General features: G+C 41.6%; 5 protein-coding genes, 1 long non-coding RNA gene and 1 other non-coding gene across 9 annotated transcripts; 3 read left to right on the top strand and 4 right to left on the bottom strand.

Annotated features, from left to right (window-relative positions):
• Positions 1 to 89: 89 nt before the first annotated feature.
• Positions 90 to 2,709, bottom strand: PIG-Q (phosphatidylinositol glycan anchor biosynthesis class Q). Of its 2 annotated transcripts, none has more exons than XM_020949673.2 (8): positions 1,686 to 2,709; positions 1,447 to 1,555; positions 1,247 to 1,382; positions 1,029 to 1,173; positions 895 to 971; positions 581 to 696; positions 399 to 513; positions 90 to 326 (listed from the first exon to the last, which is right to left on the bottom strand). In XM_020949673.2, the coding sequence occupies exons 1-8, from the start codon at positions 2,342 to 2,344 to the stop codon at positions 229 to 231; spliced, it is 1,455 nt and encodes a 484-aa protein (XP_020805332.2). In that variant the 5' UTR covers positions 2,345 to 2,709; the 3' UTR covers positions 90 to 228. The 2 variants fall into 2 exon arrangements, with proteins under 2 accessions (XP_020805332.2, XP_020805333.2); XM_020949674.2 differs by having other exon boundaries at positions 90 to 340; positions 1,686 to 2,418.
• Positions 2,710 to 2,725: 16 nt separating this feature from the next.
• On the top strand, positions 2,726 to 4,996 carry U2af50 (U2 small nuclear riboprotein auxiliary factor 50). 2 transcript variants are annotated; one of them, XM_020949563.2, is made up of 5 exons: positions 2,726 to 2,889; positions 3,459 to 4,022; positions 4,083 to 4,171; positions 4,236 to 4,358; positions 4,450 to 4,996. In XM_020949563.2, exons 1-5 carry the CDS (start codon positions 2,877 to 2,879, stop codon positions 4,909 to 4,911), a joined length of 1,251 nt encoding a protein of 416 aa, XP_020805222.1. In that variant the 5' UTR covers positions 2,726 to 2,876; the 3' UTR covers positions 4,912 to 4,996. The 2 variants fall into 2 exon arrangements, with proteins under 2 accessions (XP_020805222.1, XP_020805221.1); XM_020949562.2 differs by lacking the exon at positions 2,726 to 2,889 and adding an exon at positions 3,197 to 3,338.
• Positions 4,997 to 5,266: 270 nt separating this feature from the next.
• On the bottom strand, positions 5,267 to 10,363 carry sl (small wing phospholipase C gamma 1). The gene is made up of 4 exons (XM_020949561.2): positions 8,902 to 10,363; positions 8,361 to 8,841; positions 7,396 to 8,255; positions 5,267 to 7,344 (listed from the first exon to the last, which is right to left on the bottom strand). Exons 1-4 carry the CDS (start codon positions 10,228 to 10,230, stop codon positions 6,274 to 6,276), a joined length of 3,741 nt encoding a protein of 1,246 aa, XP_020805220.2. The 5' UTR covers positions 10,231 to 10,363; the 3' UTR covers positions 5,267 to 6,273.
• A 455-nt stretch (positions 10,364 to 10,818) lies between these two features.
• Positions 10,819 to 12,975, bottom strand: pkm (Pinkman). The gene is made up of 2 exons (XM_020949940.2): positions 11,338 to 12,975; positions 10,819 to 11,281 (listed from the first exon to the last, which is right to left on the bottom strand). The coding sequence occupies exons 1-2, from the start codon at positions 12,960 to 12,962 to the stop codon at positions 11,002 to 11,004; spliced, it is 1,905 nt and encodes a 634-aa protein (XP_020805599.2). The 5' UTR covers positions 12,963 to 12,975; the 3' UTR covers positions 10,819 to 11,001.
• A 939-nt stretch (positions 12,976 to 13,914) lies between these two features.
• Positions 13,915 to 13,986, bottom strand: TRNAD-GUC (transfer RNA aspartic acid (anticodon GUC)). Its single transcript has one exon. It is a non-coding gene; the product is annotated as a tRNA-Asp (tRNA).
• A 1,546-nt stretch (positions 13,987 to 15,532) lies between these two features.
• On the top strand, positions 15,533 to 20,789 carry GstT4 (Glutathione S transferase T4). The gene is made up of 4 exons (XM_020949776.2): positions 15,533 to 16,028; positions 19,704 to 19,990; positions 20,053 to 20,188; positions 20,259 to 20,789. Exons 1-4 carry the CDS (start codon positions 15,911 to 15,913, stop codon positions 20,426 to 20,428), a joined length of 711 nt encoding a protein of 236 aa, XP_020805435.1. The 5' UTR covers positions 15,533 to 15,910; the 3' UTR covers positions 20,429 to 20,789.
• On the top strand, positions 19,302 to 19,574 carry LOC147643336 (uncharacterized). The gene is made up of 2 exons (XR_015272431.1): positions 19,302 to 19,431; positions 19,491 to 19,574. It is a non-coding gene; the product is annotated as an uncharacterized LOC147643336 (long non-coding RNA).
• Positions 20,790 to 20,830: the final 41 nt, after the last annotated feature.

Here is a 20,830-nt window from a genome sequence, read left to right as displayed (position 1 = left end):
CGGATTATGTATAATGGTTGCCATAGGGATAATCGGTTAACGTATAGGAAACTAGGAACAAAACCTTTCAAATAATCCAATTATCGTTGTAAGCTATAAATACAAATTTTTATTTTTTATGAGCTTTCACAAATTTTATTAAAACCGGAGAAATGTTTTAAAGAAATCGCCAATAATGCAATCTTTTGAGTATATTTTCATGTATAATTTATACATCTGATGGCTTTGTTAGGTTTGAATCTTATATACTGATACGTCGATTCGATAATTTTTATGCATTAGAAAAGCGTTTTCCTCTAAGACCACATCCATGATTTTAAGACTATCTGAAAATAAAATGCTACATTTAATAAATGATTTATAAAAATATTATTTGTAGCTTTAAATTATCTACAAACCTATTTCGTTGCATCCTTTTATCAACCACTTAATGCAACCCTCAATGGGAAGGGACAACATTTTCCGTCTAAAAAACTCGAATATGCTGAGCGTTGCAAGAGTGAGTGCCTTAAGCTGCAATTACACGTAAATATAAACAAATATTAAAATATTATTATTTTTAGTAACGCCAAATACTTACAGCAGCAAAAACAATATAGTAGACAAGAGTAGTGGGTAGCAAAAACAAAATAGTCGAAAAAAATATGGTGGCAAGATATAGCTGTCGATTCATATAATTATGAGCCTCGATGCGTCCTAAAAATTGATTTAAAGTCAGAAGATATTAATTATTATTAATAATTAAATATAAGCAGGTATGCCACAAAAAATGCTAAGCATTTAAAATTCATTTAAAGCACGAAGAAAGTGTGCTTTAACATACTTTAAGGTCTCATTTGAAATGATTTTAAATCCATTGCACTTTTTGTGGAATCCCTGACAGTGTACACATGCCTTTTAAAATATTGTAGCGATTTCCTCGGACCACTTGCCATAGAACTGACAAGCCCTTCTTTTCAACATTGAAGAGCCTGTAACAATAATAATTGTAAGATGAATTGTATTCTCAATTTGAATTCAGATCATACACTCTTGTATAAATGTAGAAACAATGCGAATGTATCCCAATTATGGAGATTAAGTCTGCTAAGAGGGCAATCTGGAATGTGAAACCAAGGCAACCAAATACTCCTATGGCCAAGAACACTTGTCGCACCAACGGTTCGATGAAATCTATTTAAATTAGGAAAAATCAGGAGTTAATTGTTAAATGCTAACATCATTTGTAAATGTTATATATAGCTACCCAAAAAAGTAGACCACAACTCAATGTGATACTTAAAGCAGTCAAGGAAGAAGTTATTCAAGTGTATATTCAGCTTTAGGCCAATGGGGCTGCCCTCCAATACCTTTAGCAGGCTGTACAATTGATCAATAACGACCTTAAATGAAAACAATTATATATTTATATTACATTATGATACGTTGAAGATAGATCCTACTTACGTGAGATGTTTGTATGAGAAAATCTCCTGGCTGTGTTGCTAGCGAAAAAAGTATTATCATCAAAATCAGACCCAGTATTCTATCCAAGGTAATGTTTATAGGACGAGATCTATACATACAAATAAAGATAAAGCATTAATAAAGAAGTAAAGAAGCTACATTCTAAATACCCGGTACTTAAAGCCATATAAGCTATGGGCAATATATGAAGCCATGAGAAGTCGGAACTTTACAATTACCTTTTATCACAAGTTGACTGCCATTCTTTAAAGTGCTTATATATAGTTGTATGCACTATTATGCTGTTGACAAACACGTTTTCAGCAATATATCTAAAGATCGCAATTGGAGAGTTGGCTACCATAACGGTTAATGCACGTAGAGCACTTCTTTTGGTACTGTTCTTTGGGTTTTGAACTCCAGCTGCTGGTCGCTGGGCTAGTTTAAATAGCTCGAGGAAATCACAATCCTTGCAGTCATTATATTCTACATCTAATTTATTGGATGACTCTTCTCCGCCGCCTCCGCAGTCGACGAACCAATTTCGTATGGTTTGTTGTTCGTAGAGGATTATTTTGATGTGTTTTAAATAATCTGGAGCAATGCCTATATAGACTAACGATATATTGGGCTGACTGCTAACGTACGTAAAGCAGAGCCGCATATCAAGCTGTAAATATTGATTTTGATCCGCATTGAAGTCGTCGTTCAAGATGGAACCCAGGAATCGCAAATTGCTGGACAGGTGATCCGTGGCTCTGCCACTTAACTGCAAATCTGTAGATTCCACAATGTGATATACTACGACATTGTCCTCTGTTATTATTACTTGGCCATATAAATTGATAGGTTTCTTAAGGTAAAAGTAATTAAACGGTAAATATATTTTAATGCTCATAATAGCAATGGCGGCGGCGATGTGTCTCCATAACAAAACAAAACAATCTGTGCAATGCGTTCCATGGTGTAATACTAAGAAGGTGGTGCACAACTTGCTGCGACGTCGCGGTCGGCTTTGGAGAGATAAGCTGGAATGGGGAAGAAAGACAGAATACACAACTTTAGGCTTTGGTATATAATCTAGTGAAAAGTTTCTAGCTCTTAATTGTGTTGTGTCTATATTTTAATTAGACTGATTTAAAGTTGTTAAAGAACGAAAATATATTTTTAATTTTTGCCACCCCAATATTGCGAAGCATGCTGATTAATCGTGAGCCGATATTTTATCAAAATGCAGCTGTGAACTCAAGCGATTGTACTTGGTTCGTTCCATTCCGTTGTTTCCAGTTTTCACGTGTTCTGTTTTATGTCGTTTCCAGATATTTGTATTACTATACGCAATAGAGGGATACATTTTTTATCGGCATTTTACATATAGTTAAAATTGTTTTCGTTTAAAGGAGTATTTTTTTGTTCACTCAAATTTGACAATGGGATACGATGGTAAGGCCCAAGAAAATCATCCGTTTAATGGAATTGAACGCGTCAAATTGAAGTTTATAGATGCACTAGTGTGTGCATAGCATATGCATATGTATGAATGTGTATATGTACCCAAATATAAAACTAGTTAAAAAATATGGGTAAATGTGCAAAATGTTTTCTGCGCCACTGCGGAGTTGTTGATTAAATATGTGTTTTATGTTACCAATTATTTATGCATTATATAGTTCAACTGTTTCAAATGAACTTTAGTTTTCGCATTTCGATTTTGACCGGTTCAATTTCGCCTTCTGGCGGCATACATACACAAACACATGCATATGTATGTAAATACATACATACATGTACTACAAAACCTAGCTGGCTTTGCGTTTAGTTTTATCAATTCCGCTTATATTTAAATGCATTTAATTGGTTTTAAACCATAAGGTGTATGCATAAGATTGCTAGTGAGCATTACGATTTCTTACCACTTGAATTTGTACATTTAGTGAACACAAATGGGGTTAAAACGAAATTTATATACATACATATATACATTTTCCTTTCATCATTTTTTGCTCTTTTAGACCGCGAACGGGATCGGGAGAGACGCCGCCATCGTTCTCGCTCTCGGGATCGCCATCGCGACCGCTCCAGGGACCGACGTCACCATCGCAACTCGAGGCGCAAGCCATCGCTATACTGGGATGTGCCTCCACCGGGATTTGAACACATCACCCCCATGCAGTACAAAGCAATGCAGGCGTCCGGCCAGATCCCCGCCAGCGTTGTGCCAGATACGCCCCAGACGGCGGTGCCGGTGGTCGGGTCAACGATCACTCGACAGGCCCGTCGCCTCTACGTCGGCAACATTCCGTTTGGCGTTACCGAGGAGGAGATGATGGAGTTCTTCAATCAACAAATGCATTTAGTTGGCCTCGCACAGGCGGCAGGCAGTCCAGTGTTGGCCTGTCAAATCAATTTGGACAAAAACTTTGCCTTCCTGGAGTTTAGGTCCATAGATGAGACGACCCAAGCAATGGCATTCGATGGCATCAATTTGAAGGGGCAGAGCTTGAAGATTCGCCGCCCGCATGACTACCAGCCTATGCCTGGCATTACGGATACGCCGGCCATTAAGCCAGCTGTTGGTAAGTGTAGTCTCTCCCTATCAAAGATTTGCCAAATTTAACGCAACGCGATCCTTGCAGTGTCCAGCGGAGTTATCTCGACTGTGGTTCCAGACTCTCCCCACAAAATTTTCATAGGAGGTTTGCCCAACTATCTCAACGATGACCAGGTGCGTAATGGATTGTAATGACTATGTTTTAGAGCTATATTAATATATACATTTCCCTGTTAAGGTTAAGGAATTGCTGTTGTCCTTTGGCAAGCTAAGGGCATTTAATCTTGTTAAAGATGCGGCAACTGGTCTGAGCAAAGGCTATGCCTTTTGTGAATATGTGGATCTGAGCATTACTGATCAGGTAAAACAAGGAAGAACCATTTAATATTATAATTAGCTATGTACTTTAGTATATTACATACAACTATATCTATTCCCTTTAATTATTTCAGTCAATCTCTGGCTTAAATGGCATGCAGCTGGGCGACAAGAAACTGATCGTTCAACGGGCTAGCGTGGGCGCCAAGAATGCTCAGAATGCAGCCAATACCACTCAGTCCGTGATGCTGCAAGTGCCAGGCCTGTCGAATGTGGTAACATCCGGACCACCGACCGAGGTACTCTGCTTGCTCAACATGGTCACGCCGGATGAGCTGCGTGACGAGGAGGAGTACGAGGACATATTGGAGGACATCAAGGAGGAGTGCACGAAGTACGGTGTGGTGCGAAGCGTGGAAATACCACGTCCCATCGAAGGCGTGGAGGTTCCCGGGTGCGGCAAGGTCTTTGTCGAATTTAACTCGGTTCTTGACTGTCAAAAGGCCCAGCAGGCACTTACTGGACGAAAGTTTAGTGATCGTGTCGTGGTTACTTCATACTTTGATCCCGACAAGTACCACAGACGCGAGTTCTAGATAAAAACAGATTTAAAAAAAGCTTCAAAATCATATTTCTTACATTCACCGATTGTCCAATAAAAGTATCACATAATAAAAGTAACAATGCATGAGATCTTAAAAAAGAAAGAGACAGAGGGTATGGATTAGAAAGAGATGGACATTTTCGGTCATCCTTGGTTACGATCGAAACGATTGGAGTTTATAAACAACTTTTGCAAGATCTATATACTTTATGATAAGTATTAAAGCAACTCAAATTGAATATGATTTTTTGTTTACTTGCGTTACTCCAAGAGTTGCTCGAAATCATTCTTATAAAGTTACTAACAGACCGAGCAAAAATCCCGATTGATTAAAAAACAACTATATATATATATATATATCGACAGCTAACGCCGTTAAATCTTTATTTGGCATTAAACAAACATGTATATATATGTATATGTAAGTATAAATAATGTGTAAAAGATATGCATTTTTAAGAACAACGATTGACACAATCTGTTAGATATACTAAAAGAATCAAAGAAGCAAGGAAAGGACCAATATATAATATGTAGACTATTGGAGCTCCTTTATTTTTAAATGCATGAAAATGATATGGAAAATAACATGGAAATGGAATGCGAGTAGCGTTTCTTTAAAACAACCAAAGGCACATCTGTTTATCTTTTTTGCTACAATCTTTCCAATATTTTATCATTATACTTATTTTACTGGGAATTCATTATTATATAGTAGCATATTTTACATTTCCGGATATTGCAACACAACCATTCCATTAGTAATAAGGGCTTTGCAGTTAATACTTCAAACAACACATTTCAAATAAGAATATAAGGTGGCATTATCGCTTTATCAGATGCAGAGTTTTGGAACTATTTTAAAATTTAAGTTGTTTTTAATTTTTTTGTCTGCTTTTATTCAAGGTATACATTAAAAACATTCTAAAAAAATAGATTCCTATGAGCCTAATTTAAAATACAATTCACATTTTAATAAGAACGAAAATAACTGTTTAATTTGAAAATAGTTTTAGAGAACATGTATGTTAATAGGATATGTGTCCAAATAAGCATTGGAGCCACTGTAAATGGGAAGCTCAGTTTTTTTTTTTAATGAAAAGGTGCTAGTGGAACATATGTATGTATGGAGTTTATAAAAACGATATGTACATGCATACTACATACATTGAGGATTTGATGTACATTGAATTTGTACAGCGTTTGCGTTTTCGTAAATGCACTAACGTCTCAACGTAGTAACATACATAGTAAAAATACATATGATGTACGCACTTTCTCCTCTTGAAAGGAAATGTTACAATATACACTCACACACATAGAACAACAAGGAAAACAACATGCTTGGAAAACCCTATGGGGATGTGACACTCGCAATCTTCACGTTGACCAGCAGGGACGACAGCTCCAATTCCTCACTGAACTTGTTGCGCAGAATAACGCTGCGGTAACCCGGTCGGACACAGGTCAGTGGATAGCACGCCTGGGCAATAAAGTGCGTTTCAGCGAACATATCCTCGTCCTGGACCTCAAACCGAAGGATGGCGAATTGTGGATTGCGAACGGTGAACTCGCACATCTCGTTCCACACCGGATTGAAGCCATTCTCGTTGACCTTTGTGCGATACTTGATGCCCGTGTCGAAGCTGGCGCCAACAATTTCCACAACAATCTGCGGATTGTTTGACTTGCCGCCCCGAAACAGATGCCGGGCGGCAATCAGACGAATGCTGACCTTCACCTCGCTGAGGCCATCAGACAGTGGATCGTTCGGATTAAAGCTATCAGTCTTCATAAATGCCGGCTTTAGGATATAGCCGCACTGTCCGTTGTTCCTGAACTTGGCCTGGTTCAGCTGCATGGCTCTGTCGCCCGTCTGATAGTTGAGCGCTATCATCTGCGAACCGATATTCCAGAACGGCATTGGATTAAAGTTGGAGGAGTCCAGTCTCTGGCCCTTAGGGTACACACGGCTGATCTGGTTGCGATGGTACGAGAGGAAGAGCTGTGTGTTCTGCTGGAAGAATTGCTTTTCCGCCTTCGTTTCCGGAAAGCTAGACATCTCCTGGAATATCCACGAGTGCTCCCGAAACGGTACACTACGAAAATAGATAATTAAGTCGGACATCTCCTTGGCCACTCGGGCTGTGCGCTCCTTTTTGCGTCGTTCCGTTGCCAGCTGGCTGGCGAACAGTGCCGCATCCTGGATGGCCTTTATCCACTCGTAGGCCGTCTCCTGGTTATCAAAACCAATCACAAACGGATTCTGCATGGTTGGCGTTTGGATTTGAAGCTTGAAGATGATGCCGGGCTCGTTGGACTCGAAGAGTGAGGCGACAGCACCGAATATTTCAATAGATTCGGTGCGTCCATCGGTGCCATCCTCGTTGATCGAGTTGTAGTCTTCCGTGGCAGAGTCAATAACCTGGCGAAGATCATATTATAATGTGTAACTAAAATATACAGATATATATACCTTGACATAGTTGGCCGGCAGATGCTTCTTGATCATGCCGCCATAGTCTCCGATCCACCACATCGAATTGTCCCTCTGCACATTCGTAATGATGGCATGCTTAGGGAACGACAGCTCGTCCGGCTTATTCGCCTTGTAGCTATACAGGGCCTTGCAGGTGACATACTCCTCCAGATTGGAACCCATATAGTTAGAGGCAGCCCCGTTGCCGCCGTCATGACTCCTGTGATCGCCCTGATCGTTGACTTCGGCCAGGGCTTGACGCAACAGCTCCTGGGACACCGGATGACAGAGCTTGACATTGCGGTACAGCGGATTTCGTGTATAATAGTGTATGAGGGAGACGAGGGACTCGAAGTTCATTGTGTCGATGCCATACAGGCGTCCCTCCTGCATGATCCGGCAGTGCTTGATCTTCCGGTTGATGGTGAACGAGATGACGAACGCATTTACGCTCTGCACCGAGGGTCGGACGAGAAACGAACCGATATCCAGCTTGAACAGACCCTGCTCGGCCTGTTCCTTGGTAGTGTTTGGATGGAACCACTCCTGATCCTCGTGCTTCTTTGGCTGCGGCACTGGTTCCTTCAGTATAATGGAAAATTCCGAGCTACGGAGCATATTATTCCGATAATAGACGATCAGTGAGTACAGCGAATCGAAGACGAAATTCTCCACCAAATAATACTTGATGGAACCATTCTCATGCTTCAGCTTGATGCGACAGTGGTTGGGTCGATTGCGCCGCCAAAATGACAGACTGTAGTCACCCACAAAGGTGGCTGATTCGCGAACTAGGAATGTGCCGTCGCCAAGATGGTTGTATTTCTTTAGCAGATCATCTGCCTCTTTACGGCCACCTTGAAGGAGATTACAAGGAGTTAATATTTCCACTTTGACTGGGATAAGCCTCAAATAGTGATCAGTAACCAAGTCAAGTTTAATTACCGCTCAAACGCACGCACCTTCCAGTTTGCCATGAAACCAATTCTCGCCAAAGTGCAGCTCATCGTTAGCCGAGGTGTCCTTTTGCTTTTGCTGCATGTTGTTGTTCAGCGAGCAGGACGACGACAGGCCAAAGTCATCATCCTCTGAGTTTCCATTGCGCGATTCGTTGATCTCCGAGGAGTATATCAGCTCCTGCTGGGTCAGTACAAATTGATAAAGATTCCATGACTTATCCACCGGATCCTTGAAGTACAGCAGGCCATCTTTGACCACTTTACGCATGTTCTCGCCATCGGCTTCACCGGGACCACCGCCTGCGCCTCCTCCTCCGGCGCCACCCAATGAGGATCTATGGGTCAGGGAGCCACCATTGCCTATTTCGTCAAACTGTGGCAACTTCTTGTGCTTGAGAATGATCTTGCGACGCAGCTGGTAGGGCGAGGGCAAGTGCTGCTCATTGCGATCGCAGGGCTGTGTGAGCAGCATGTCCCCAAAGACCTAAAAGAGGGTACCAGAGTTAATTAACGATTGGATTGGATTCAGGAACTCAGAACTCACCTCGATCAAGGCCTGTGCCATGTTACGCTGCTGCTCCAATGAGCAATTCTGTTCGATTGACAAGATCACCGGATATTCGGAGGTGATGAACGCATGATCCTTAATCGTCTTGATCACATCCATGAACTTAATCTTTGAGGTCATTGTGTGGCCGTGAAAGATGTAAGGAAGATTATCCGGTCCATTCCAGCAGTCCAGCTCGATGCAGCGACAGCCCATGCGCAGGGCTCGGGCATAAGCCTCGCAGGAGGACTCGCTGGAGAACTGATCCCCGGTCAGGTAGGTGTTGTGCGAGGAGGCAATCCAGTATGAGGAGAGCGGTTGGTTCATATCCATGAACACCGAGTCGTATTTGCTGTTCCACAGGTCGTTCTGCTTGGAAAATAGAAAGTCCATGAACTCGGAGATCGACAGATATGGTTCTTGCACATCCCGTTCCACATCCTGCACGAAATCCCGTATGAAGGTGGCTATGGCGGTGGAACTAAGCTCGCTGGCACTGATGTCACGCTGTTCCGTCTCCAAAAAACGCTTCAATTCCGCCGGCCTCACCGTCTGCTGATCCTCGGAGTAAGGAAATGGAGTTGCAGCTCCTGCAAGTGCTCCTCCTCCTACAGGGTTGCACATAACGCTGGGAAAGCTGGTGGGTAGCAATAGCTTCTGGTAGAGCCGCGAGAAATCATCAAACTTGAGGTCATGCTTGCGCCGAACGTCTTCGGTGAAGCACTCCATGAACTTGCTGGTGGTCATCTTGCAGCTTACGCCGGCAAGGAAGAGCTTGAAGTCTTTGATGGTCACCTGAGCCGGCGAAGCCTCCGAAGCCTTGGTCGAATGCGAGTTAACATTCTCCATTTGGTAGTACTCCCGTCGCAGCCACCGATCGATCTGCAGCGGATAGGGCGCGCCGAGCGTGTCCCTGACCATATAACGTAGTCCACGAACCCAGTTGTCCGCCTCGATCTCCGAGAGGGCCACCACCGAGAAGCTCTTTAGCTTGAAGTGGCTGCCATACAGAATGACGAAGCACTTGCTGCTCTCAAAACGCTGGCAGTCGTCGGCGAAGAGGCGAAACTCCTTGGAGTGCTTGCCCACACGGATCTCCTTGATCTCGCGCAGCTGGATGGCACCCTCGTAGTCCGTACGAGGCGTCTGGGCGGCCACCGTTGCCCACAGCAGCTGGCGCGTCTCGCGGATGAGCATCAGGTGGCGGCGGTCCGGCCGCCGCTGCTTCCCGTACAGCTTGGTGACAATGGTGCCCCTCTCCAGCATGCCGATAGTCTGCTCCATTTCGCCCAGCAGTGGGGCGTTCATAGCGCTGAAGCAGCTCATGGTGATACTGGCTGATTACAAGTTCCTGCTGCACTCCCCACTCCCAATTTGTGCCACTATTTACTCTATTTACTCGCCTGTTGCTCCCTCATACGAAACGTATACACACAATAGTGCTGGCACTATCGACACTATCGATCAATAGATCGGTTTTTTGAATTATCGATGTTTTGATTAAGGCACGAATTTGTTTCATTCATTTCATTTCGTTTTGTACTATTTAACTAACATTTATTATAACAATAATATTAATTTTTCAATGCGATATATATAAAATATGTACATGGCATAAAAAATCAACATTATCGATCTTAATTGCTTAAAAAAATCGATCGATAGTGGAAAACATCCATTTTCTGCCGTCTCTAACTTTGGGCGAGGAGAAAACGAGCTTTTATTCTCTCGCGAGCGAGCATGACGATAAGGAAGCGTACAAAGAAATGGCTGGATCTAGCCAAAAAGTAGCCAAATGTCACCAGTCTAGTATTTTTCTCAAGCAGACCGCAATAAAAGGTGTGTGTCCATTTTTTGGTCACACTATTGCGATCGACATCGATAAACAAAGCACTCAAAAAGTAAACAAATCTATTTAACTCGAAATAGGCAAATAATAGAGCACAATCCGCATTGCACTTAATGTTTTATTCAATTAATCTTGGATCTTGGCTTGCGTCAGTTTCCATTCAAACGATTTAAGTGCTAAATCTTCAAGAAACTGCGCTGGAATCCGTCTGAACCTTACCTGTAACCCCGAAGACCCATTGCTCTTGCTCAGATATAGTTAAAGTCAACACAGTCGAGGATCACATCACGCATGCGCTGCTTAAATGTGGCCTCATTACCCGCGCCCAGGAATCCCGCTCCCTGAAGATCTGTGGTTGCTCCGGCCTCAATCCGATCACTGATAGCTTGGAGATCGGGCACATCTTGGCCCTGCATCGTGACAATGGGTAGAACCATCATGGCGAGTAGCAGGCCCACCGCCGCTTTGGTGGCCACCTGTTGCTCAAAGGCAGAGCGGGGCATTAGCTGCTCCACTTGCTCACCCAATCTGTGGAAATATTAATTATAAATGAATTATCTTACAGGAAAGGGACTTCTTCTCACCTAATCAAGTGCTGGCCCAACTCCTCGTAGTAATCCTTCAGCACCTGGTTGAGGTGCCTCTGCCGGAAGTCTCTCGATGTGCAAGTAAAGAGGAAGTACGCCAAATCGGTAATAGGAGAAGCATAACGCATCAGCTGCCAGTCGATGAGGCGCACATCCTTCAGCTCTCCATCTCCTCCGTTTCTTTGGTACAGAATGTTGTTGTTCCAGCAATCTCCATGGCAGATGACAGCAAAGGGTTCACAATTGGAGCCACTTACCAAGGGCAGCAGCAGTTCAAAGTACGAACCCCGCGAGAAGTATTTCTCCAGGCGAATCCTATAGGACTCGTCGTCCACAGTCAGAGACGAGAGAGCACTCCTCTTGAGATTCTCAAAGTACACACCTAAAGCATGATCCTCGCGTCGTTGCTCAAAAATGTCTACTATTTCTTGGAGTCCCTTCATTCGTTCGGGACACTGACGCTTTCCAGCTAAAGACAGAGCATGTAGCTTGGCATACGAATGGATTACCTGACGCACATGATCCTCCGGAAGGTCGACAAAACGATTGTGAAGCTCAAAGCCAGAGCAGGATAAATCCTCCAGCACGATGCATTCGTTGGGTTCATCCTGACGGGTGCCATAACAACGAGCATGCTGCTGAAATCTATCTTCAGCTGGGATTTGCCACTTCTCTTGAAGCTCCCCGGCCAGGGGCAGGAACTCTTCGTAGGCAGCTGTTTCCCGGAGAAAGCAGGGACGTGCAAAGAATTGCTTGCGGCGCACGCGATTCTGTGGCGGAAGCTTGACCACCAGGCTGCACTTTGACTCGGAATTGGCGATGGCAGCGTCAATTTGGAGACGCCAAACCACGCCCAGATAGTTGTCACCCTTGGCACTGGCTCGTTCCAAACGAAGGCCAGGATTGGATCCAAGTTCTGGCCACAATTTGGCAATCAAATGCCTTAAGAACTGTGTCACCTGCTCATTGGGCAGATCCTCCTCCCCGTTAAGACCAAGTTTGTTGTTGTTTTGTTCTGCTGACTGCTGATTGTTCTTCTCTTTCAGAGTCTCCTTCTCATCATTGGATTCCTGTGAATGTGTCACCTGCTCATTGGACAGATCCTCCTCGGTAAAGACGTTATCCAAACTAAGTTTAGTGTCCTTTTGCTGATTCTCCTTCTCTTCCAGAATCTCCTGCTCATGTAAGGTTTCCTCACTTGCTTCTGGGTTCTCTTTTAAAATATCTCTCAGATCCATATCTTCTGTGGGTTTGTTGGTCAGCTCCTCGTTTTGGGTCTCTGGTGGAACTGGTGGCGTATCTTCTGATGTACATTTATCCGCTGATAAAGGCTGTATTGTAAGTTCCTCTTCTGGCTTTCGGTGATCTTCTTCCAGAGCCTCTTCTTGCTTCTCATCAGTTTTTTCTGTTTCCTTGTATACACATTCATCCTCCTGCGTTTTATTATTATTTCCTAACAGATCTCCATCTCCATTTCGATTGGGATCTGTTTCTTCTAACTTTCCTTCTTGATCCTTTTTCTCTTGTTGTCCTTCCTGTGGGTTCCCCAGACATCCTGTACTCTTCTTATGGTGTTCTTCTTCCTCGTCCAGCAATTGTTCCTTCTCCCTGGGCTGCTCCATTGCTTATTGCGCCACCGGTTAGACTGTGATTCGCTTTTATATAGAAAACTGATCCAAACCACTGCGACCACAAGTCAGGCGATGCTGTGGTACTCAAATTCCGTTTCATTCCTCCATCTCACTCTGATTGCATCTATTGCAGTAGGTTACGAACATTTCCGACTTGGAAGGGGAAAGATAATAATATATATAGATATATCTATAAGCTATATATTCTATAATCTTTAGTTTATAGTTCTTATACCCAGGGTATTAAAATTATAGTCAGAAGCTTCTAACAGACGAAGGAGTCACTTTCGACCCTATAAACCATATATATTCTTGATCAGCATCAAAAGCCGAATCGATCCAGGCATGTCCGGAGGAAAAGAAAAATTTGAAAATTTTTGCAAAATTTTATAAGGGGTTACATCGTTAAAATTAAAAAAAAAAATTGATAACAATTTAAATTTTTTTAAATTTTATATTGAGTATGCAGATTTATTATTGTAGTAAAAACTAACATTGGACTGCTTTCCGAATACAAATTAATGCTGTTTTGGCTGAGTTATGAATTATTTAAGTTTTGATTTGTTAAAAAGAATGTCATTGAAAATTATTGATAAATATAGACTCAAGGAATGGTATTATAACTTTAGTCAGAAGCTTCTAACTCACAGATGAGTCATTTCCGACCCTATAAACCATATATATTCTTGACCAGCATCAAAAGCCGAATCGATCTAGGTACATCCGGAAAAAATAATTTTTTTTCAAGGAGGAAGAAGGAAGGGTGTCCTTAATACGCTAAAGAATAGAAGTAACAAGAAGCAAAAGCGAATTTTGCGACAGCTCTTTCGATGGCCCAAAGATAATATTATATTACAATGATCCAATGGACTTTTGAACTTAATTGTTTGGAAATTTCACTAACTATTTAAATTAGAAATAAAAAAAGAAAGCTTTTCGCATTCTCCCCGACGGGGAATTGAACCCCGGTCTCCCGCGTGACAGGCGGGGATACTAACCACTATACTATCGAGGACTTGATGCGTTCTTGACTTATTTCTATAGATATACGTATGGTTCTATTTATAGTTTAGTCTCTTTCTGAACTCGAACTATGAAACTAGGTCAACATAGCAAAAACAAAATCTAATAAATATAATATATGTATTTTATGATATTAGAAATATACAGGCTGATTTCAATATCATTTTCTTGAAATGTATATATGCATATATGTATGAAGAGCTTAACCATATAGATTTATAGTTCTTATATGGTAGTTTATAAAGCTTACCTAATGTATCTTATAGACAATGCTATGTATATCATGTGTATCATTTGTACCGTGATGCAGATCGTTGACTTTATTAATTTCGTACTTAATTGTTTCTTTTTTTCATACTTTAAGTGCATTTTGCCGTTGGTAAAAGTGAAGTGTGGTCGAGTGTGCAAGTCGTTTTGCCACCTTGTAAACGGACGGACTCGAACTCGAACCCGGCGACGCTTGTCTCAGCGAATGCATCTGGCGGATACATAGATACACACTGGTGTGCAAAGACAAGACCTCCTCCTCCACCTCCTCCGCCACCGCCTTCGCCTTATCAGCTCTGCGATTCTCTGACCGATATTGGAGGAGGGTGCGCTGGATGGGTATTGCTTGGCTTCATTTCGGTAAACAAGATAACATGGAATCTTCCAAATACTTATAAATACACTAAGCATTTTCTGATTGGAAATCGCTGAGTAGATAACGCCTCAGCCATATACCGAACCGAATCCAAATATCAGAGCTCTACTAGTCCAGTTCAAAGAGCGGGGCAAAAGGAAACCAGCAAAACAAAAACAAGAAAAGCCGCAGCGGCAACAAAATACTGAAAGCAAAACAAACAGAGAAATAACTGAATACCAAGGCGACCAAGAAATACCCTCACTTTTGTCTGATACCGGTGGTGATATACTCTTAATTTATTGGATTTTTCCTGATTTTTGGTATGAGAGCTGCCCTAAGAGATGTGAGTGTGCCTATAAATTTCTATATCCCTAGCTTGCTTACATCTTTAGTTATCATAGGTTTAGCTTATAAGATTTATATGATGCTTTCGATTTTCTTCCAAGATATTTAGTATACAAGCTTCCCTATCAGCTGTGACTGATCCCAGCGATTTGCACGCCTCTAGCATGCCTATCGCCCGAGTTACCAAAGGCAGTCTGGCTGATTAAATCACGATGCACCTGAGAGAACCATCATGAGTCGATCACATCAATCCCTCGCAGTTGCTCTCTGGGGGCCACACCCTCTTTTGCGTGTCGCATTGCGGGTCGAAAAGTGCCAACGCCGGCGAGAGAGAGAGTAAGTAGCAGCAGCAGCAGCCTCAGCAGGAGCTCCAACATCAGCCTCAGCGCCAGCAACAATGTCGCTGCTGCAGAGGAGGAGTGGGTGGGGATGAATAGGGGGAGAGCAGGAGAGCAGGAGCATAGGAGCGTAGGAGCTGTGGGGAGCAAGGGGGAGAGGGTGATGGAGCAGCAGAAGTGGGGGCCATATGCAATGTACATATTAACAAGAAGCCGGTCTTTTTGTCTCTGTTTTTATACATCTTTCCTTTTTTTTTTAGTTTGTTTTATTTTTTTGTATTCGTTCGCATCTTGTTGTGATCACTCTGCTCTGCTCTGGACGACGCCGGGCTTGTTTTTGCGGCGCATTTAATGAACAACTGCTGCTGCTGCGCCGTCGACGTCGACGCGCTTTGGTGCGTTTAAAATGCCGCTGCGGCAGCGCGCCGAGCTCAGTCTAGCCGCAAAAGTTCCCCAAGTCAACTCGAGTCCAGGAGTAGAGAGAGATAGAGAGAGAGTGCGGCTTCTCAATAACCAATTTCCGATTGATTTTTTGAACATTTTTTTTTTTTAATTTTGAATTCAAATTCAAAACTAGTCACAAAATTTAATTTGAAATAACCTCCGAAATGTCGCAGCCACTCAAGTTCTACTTTGATTTCCTGAATCAATCCAGCCGGGCGCTGTATATCCTACTGGAGGCCTCCAAGATACCCTTCGAGGCCATACCCATCTCAATGCTCAAAGGTGAGTGAGAGTACGTGCTCGGTGGCACACACACAGCACACGCACAACACGACTCCAAAGGTCGTCACACATTTTCTATGCATTTATGCTTCGGCCCTTTGTTTTCGTCATCGAGTTTCCAAAAAAAAAAAATATATATATATACATATATAAAAATTTTCCGCTCGTTACAAATTCCACTTGGTCGTTGTTGAAAAACGTTTCCAAAACGGGGAAAGTGAGCAAAGCAGAGGCGGTTGCAACAAACAAATTCAAAAAATAACAAAAAACAAACAAATATTGTAGCAACAATTTGTTAAAGAAGACGACAGTTGATAAGGAAATATTTTGGAATATATATATTTGTATATTGTTATAATGCTATTTCCTCTGTTTAACCCAAAATGACTTCCCAAAACAAATTATATTAATTATTATAAACAAGTGTGAAGCAATTTTGAAAAAAATAATCAGCAATCGGAGGCGAACGTGAGATTTTTTTGTTTTGGTTTTCATGTTTTTTTTTTATTTTTTTTTTTAATATTTTTTTTTTGTAATTTTTGTTTTGGGAAACAAGTGCAAAAACATGACTTGCAAGCAGGTTCAGGCATTTTTTTCGAGGTGCACTTTGAACGTGTTTACAGTTGATCTTACCCCATTGGGGCGTGGCATTGACTTGGGCTTTTATCACCTGCCTGCAAACCTTAATCGCAAGCATACAGGTAGGTAAGCCCCTTAACAAAGAGCTGGGAAAATAGCAACAAAGTTAAGCGAATTCATTAAATTTTAGCTTATAAATATATTTCTTCTAATTTGTTGATTTATTTTTAATAGGAAAAGATTCAAGATACTACCTTTCCCTATTAAAATTCAACAATCTTGAAATTAAATGAAAGCTAGAAAAAAAATATGTTCATAGAAGAAAAGAATAGAAAAATTTCAATATAAAATATTTACTAACTGAAATGAAAAGCAAATTAAAGTTTTGATTGGTCTGTACTGTACGAATATTAATAAAACAAAAGCTAATAAAGACTGCACTTTGATCGCTGTGTGTTTACACTCTGCTTAAATCTACAAATGGATCTTGAGTTTGCTTTTATCATCTGCTCGCCAAACTAGGACACTTATCAAAATTTAGATTCAGATTGGCTGCTGATTTGTTTGCTACTTTAACCTATTGTTGATGTTTTTAGTACTATATTATTATAATTTTTTATATTTGCTAAGCTGCGCGTGCGCTTAGCACTTTTTCATCGTTCAAAAGCAAGGGGAACGGGGTCTCTCACACCTCGTCGTCGATGTCTTCTTCTTTTTCCACTTGGTCAAGGTTGGCGGAAACGTTGATCGTTGGCCCCCGCCGTTGGTGGAGCCTCTGGTGGTGGTCATAAAGTGCAGAATTGATGCGAAGAGAGGATGCAGTAATCAGCAGACTTCAGATGGAGACCAGACCCATTACTGGCCTGCGATATCTGGCCGGTGACGGGTTTGCATTTCTCGGTTGACGTCAGGCAGTGCAATCCAGTTGGTAAATTAATATCCGCATCTGATATATGCTAATCCCAAGGAGAGTTTTCTCAACTCCATAACAAAGAACCATATTAATTAATTAACCAAGTGCAGTTCCCCATTTTTGCTATTATTCGAAAAGCCAGTCCTCCATTCCACCGTTTTTATTTGTTTACTGGCCCCGGTTTTTAAAAAGCCACTGCTTGGACTTTGCCCCATTGGAGTGCAGCGATCGGTGCTTAGAAATCAGAGACCACAGAGTCGCTGCATTCGAATACACAACAACCTTGTGGAGGTTAAAGACTCCTATGCGGGGGCAAACATTTACAACTATTCGTTAGAGTTTTCTCAGTCTCCATTTGAGTCGCTTTCATGCCGTCTGAGGGTGACGTGACGCAAGGAATCTAATCTGGCCAAGACTTTACGAGCCAACTGCAATTGGGATCAAGTGGAAGGAAGCAAACGATTCGATTGTTGTGTTAGCCCCGTCATAAAAGTTGATATTTCCTAACCCAATTTGGTATGGCCCCTTCAAAATTATCTATGAGTGGCTCCAGAAACTTTTAAAGCTTTCTACGGCTTGTAAGCCAAGTTATTAGAGGTCAAATGGTATATTAATTAGTGCTTTTTTACCCTTGCAAGGGTATTAGAATTTTAGTCTCAGGCTTCAAAATCAGTGATGGACTCATTTCCGACCCTATAAACCATATATATTCTTGATCAGCATCAACAGCCGAATCGATCTGGCCATGTCTGGGAGAAAAAAAAATGTTACCAATTTTTTCGAAATTTTATAAGGGGTTACATCGTTAAAATTTAAAAAAATGGCAAAATTTTCACATTTTAAAATAAGTATGCAGATTTGTTAACCTGTTAAAAACTAACATAGGGCAGCTTTCCGAATTGAAATTAGTGCATTTTTAGCTTAGTTGTAAAGTTTTTAAATTTTGATTTGTCGAAAAAAATTGTGATATAAAATTATTGATAACATTGATTCCTTGAAGGCTGATATTTTAAGCTTGGTTATGATCACTTTCCGATACGATGCTATTATTCAGTTGACAACTGCAAGGGTATAAAAAGTTTGGTTTTTAAAAGTATACTTTCTTGTTTCTTAATCAAGTATTTACACTTTCTTAAACTATCTACCAGTCAAGGTATCTTGATATTATAGCAGGTATAGCAGAACCCTAACTAACTATGAAACGACTTCAAGACCCGTTTGGCTTCTGATATTAACAATAAGCAATTAAACTGACCTGAATGATGTTCTCCCACAATTTTTAATCTAATAATCAGCTTCCGGCGGTGATCTTCTGATCTCCATTAGTCAATCACGTATCTGTCACGTTGCTGGACCTCTACTCAGAACCATTTCTCCCTGATAGGTCCATCATCAGCAGTTTTCCAAATGACAGCAATTAAAAAAATAAATTGAAAAATTGCTACTACCACTGCTGGTTACTGTTGCTATTTAAATCTAATCAGCTGATATGTCCGGGAATCACAGTTTGCTTAGTAATCAATTAGGTTTCCATGGGATTTGCTGTTAATTTGTGTGTTCTATTTACACCAGCAGCCCACGAAGTCATCATGAAATCAATTTACTTGTGCACTCATTAGAAAAGGGTTATATTTATAGAGATTGGAGGAGGCCATACAAGTGCTGTACGTTCTATCCAGCCACTCCCACTTCCACATCCATCTGACCTTGATCGCGGTCTATTGACATTGACAGTGACTTTGGCCCACTCCAGCGACACGCCCCCCTTTTTTGAGGGCAATAATTCTTTCATTGCTCGCTGTTTTCCTTATCGTTATCTTTATTTTGGTTCCCGAAATTCAGGTCGTGATTCAGCAGCACCTGTGTTGCCGAGCAGAGCAATATCTTGATGGGATCAGGCGATCTAACCAGGTATCGGATGATTGCAGCCAAAGAAACGAAACCTGTTCTTATTCAATGTATATTTAAAGAATTTTATTAATATCGGAACTGATTACCAGACCGAGTTTTGCGGAATAAACACTACATTAATTTAGAAACGACTTTATGCGAATGCATTTCCATTGAAGCAATTGGTAAGCTTCACCAATCCTGCAGGACCTATTGTCTTAGTTTAATTTTTAATTAATATTTCTTTCAAATCATTTACCTGACCCTTTGCCCCTTTCTGCTCCCTTTTCCAGGTGAGCACTTGACTGGCGAATTCCGGGACAATGTGAACCGATTCCGTAAGCTGCCGGCCATCACAGATCATGGCTATCAGCTGTCGGAAAATGTGGCCATTTTCCGGCATTTGGCACGCGAGAAGCTAGTGCCGGAGCACTGGTATCCCCGTCGCCATCTGGGACGCAGCCGGATTGATGAGTATCTGGCCTGGCAGCAAACCAATATGGGTGTGGCCACCACAGAGTACTTCCAGCAGAAGTGGCTGGTGCCTTACCTGCAGAAGACACGACCTGCGGATAATGCGGTAAGTGTTTAATCAAGGCTACCTATCAATCATATATCTTATCCTGTTTGTATTAATTTCAGGTGAATCTCGCTAGCAAACAGCTGGAGCACACACTTAACGATTTTGAGCAGCTTTTCCTCAACTCCCGCAAGTTCATGATGGGTGACAATATCTCCTATGCGGATCTCAGTGCCATTTGCGAAATAGATCAGCCCAGTGAGTGCTTAATCTTGGAAGGGGTTTTCCTTCAATAGATATTCATGTATATGTTCTCCATGTGTTCCAGAATCCATTGGGTACAACACGTTCCAGAATCGCAACAAGTTGGCCCGCTGGTACGAGACGGTGCGCGAAGAGCTGGGTCCCCACTACAAGGAGGTGCTCGATGAGTTCGAGACAAAGCTCAAGGGCAGCGGCAGTGGGCAGCAGGGTGTGGCTCAGGCGGTGAAGCAATAGCCAAGGGATCCACATACCCTGGGTCCGTCCACAAATCTTGTTTAGTTATCAACCGAGACGAAGATCCGATTATCAGTCTGTTTTTTTTTTGTTTGTCCTCTTATAACTCTAATATATTGTATATCTAATATAAACTCTTTGTAATTATAATTGTTTTTTCGATTCCAATTAGTTTTAACACTCTGCTAACCCTTCCTATCTATCTCCTTTCTTTGTAGCTCTTGATAATTATTATTTATCCAATTATTTGTGAAATTACTCCTTTTTATGTAGTATGTTAGTACTTATACATTTAGTACTTAGTTGTTAATTATATGTATCTCTTAATTAAAAGTATATAAAGTGATGATTGTTAAAGAAATCCATTTAGTTTTTGTATGAATTGCAGAGAAATATCAATAA

Source organism: Drosophila serrata, unplaced genomic scaffold (genome assembly GCF_035046125.1).
Source record: "Drosophila serrata isolate PLE 108 unplaced genomic scaffold, ASM3504612v1 contig_276, whole genome shotgun sequence".
Taxonomy (NCBI): Eukaryota; Metazoa; Arthropoda; class Insecta; order Diptera; family Drosophilidae; genus Drosophila; species Drosophila serrata.
Note: the sequence above shows the minus strand (reverse complement) of the source record. Positions and strands in the feature narration are given on the sequence as shown.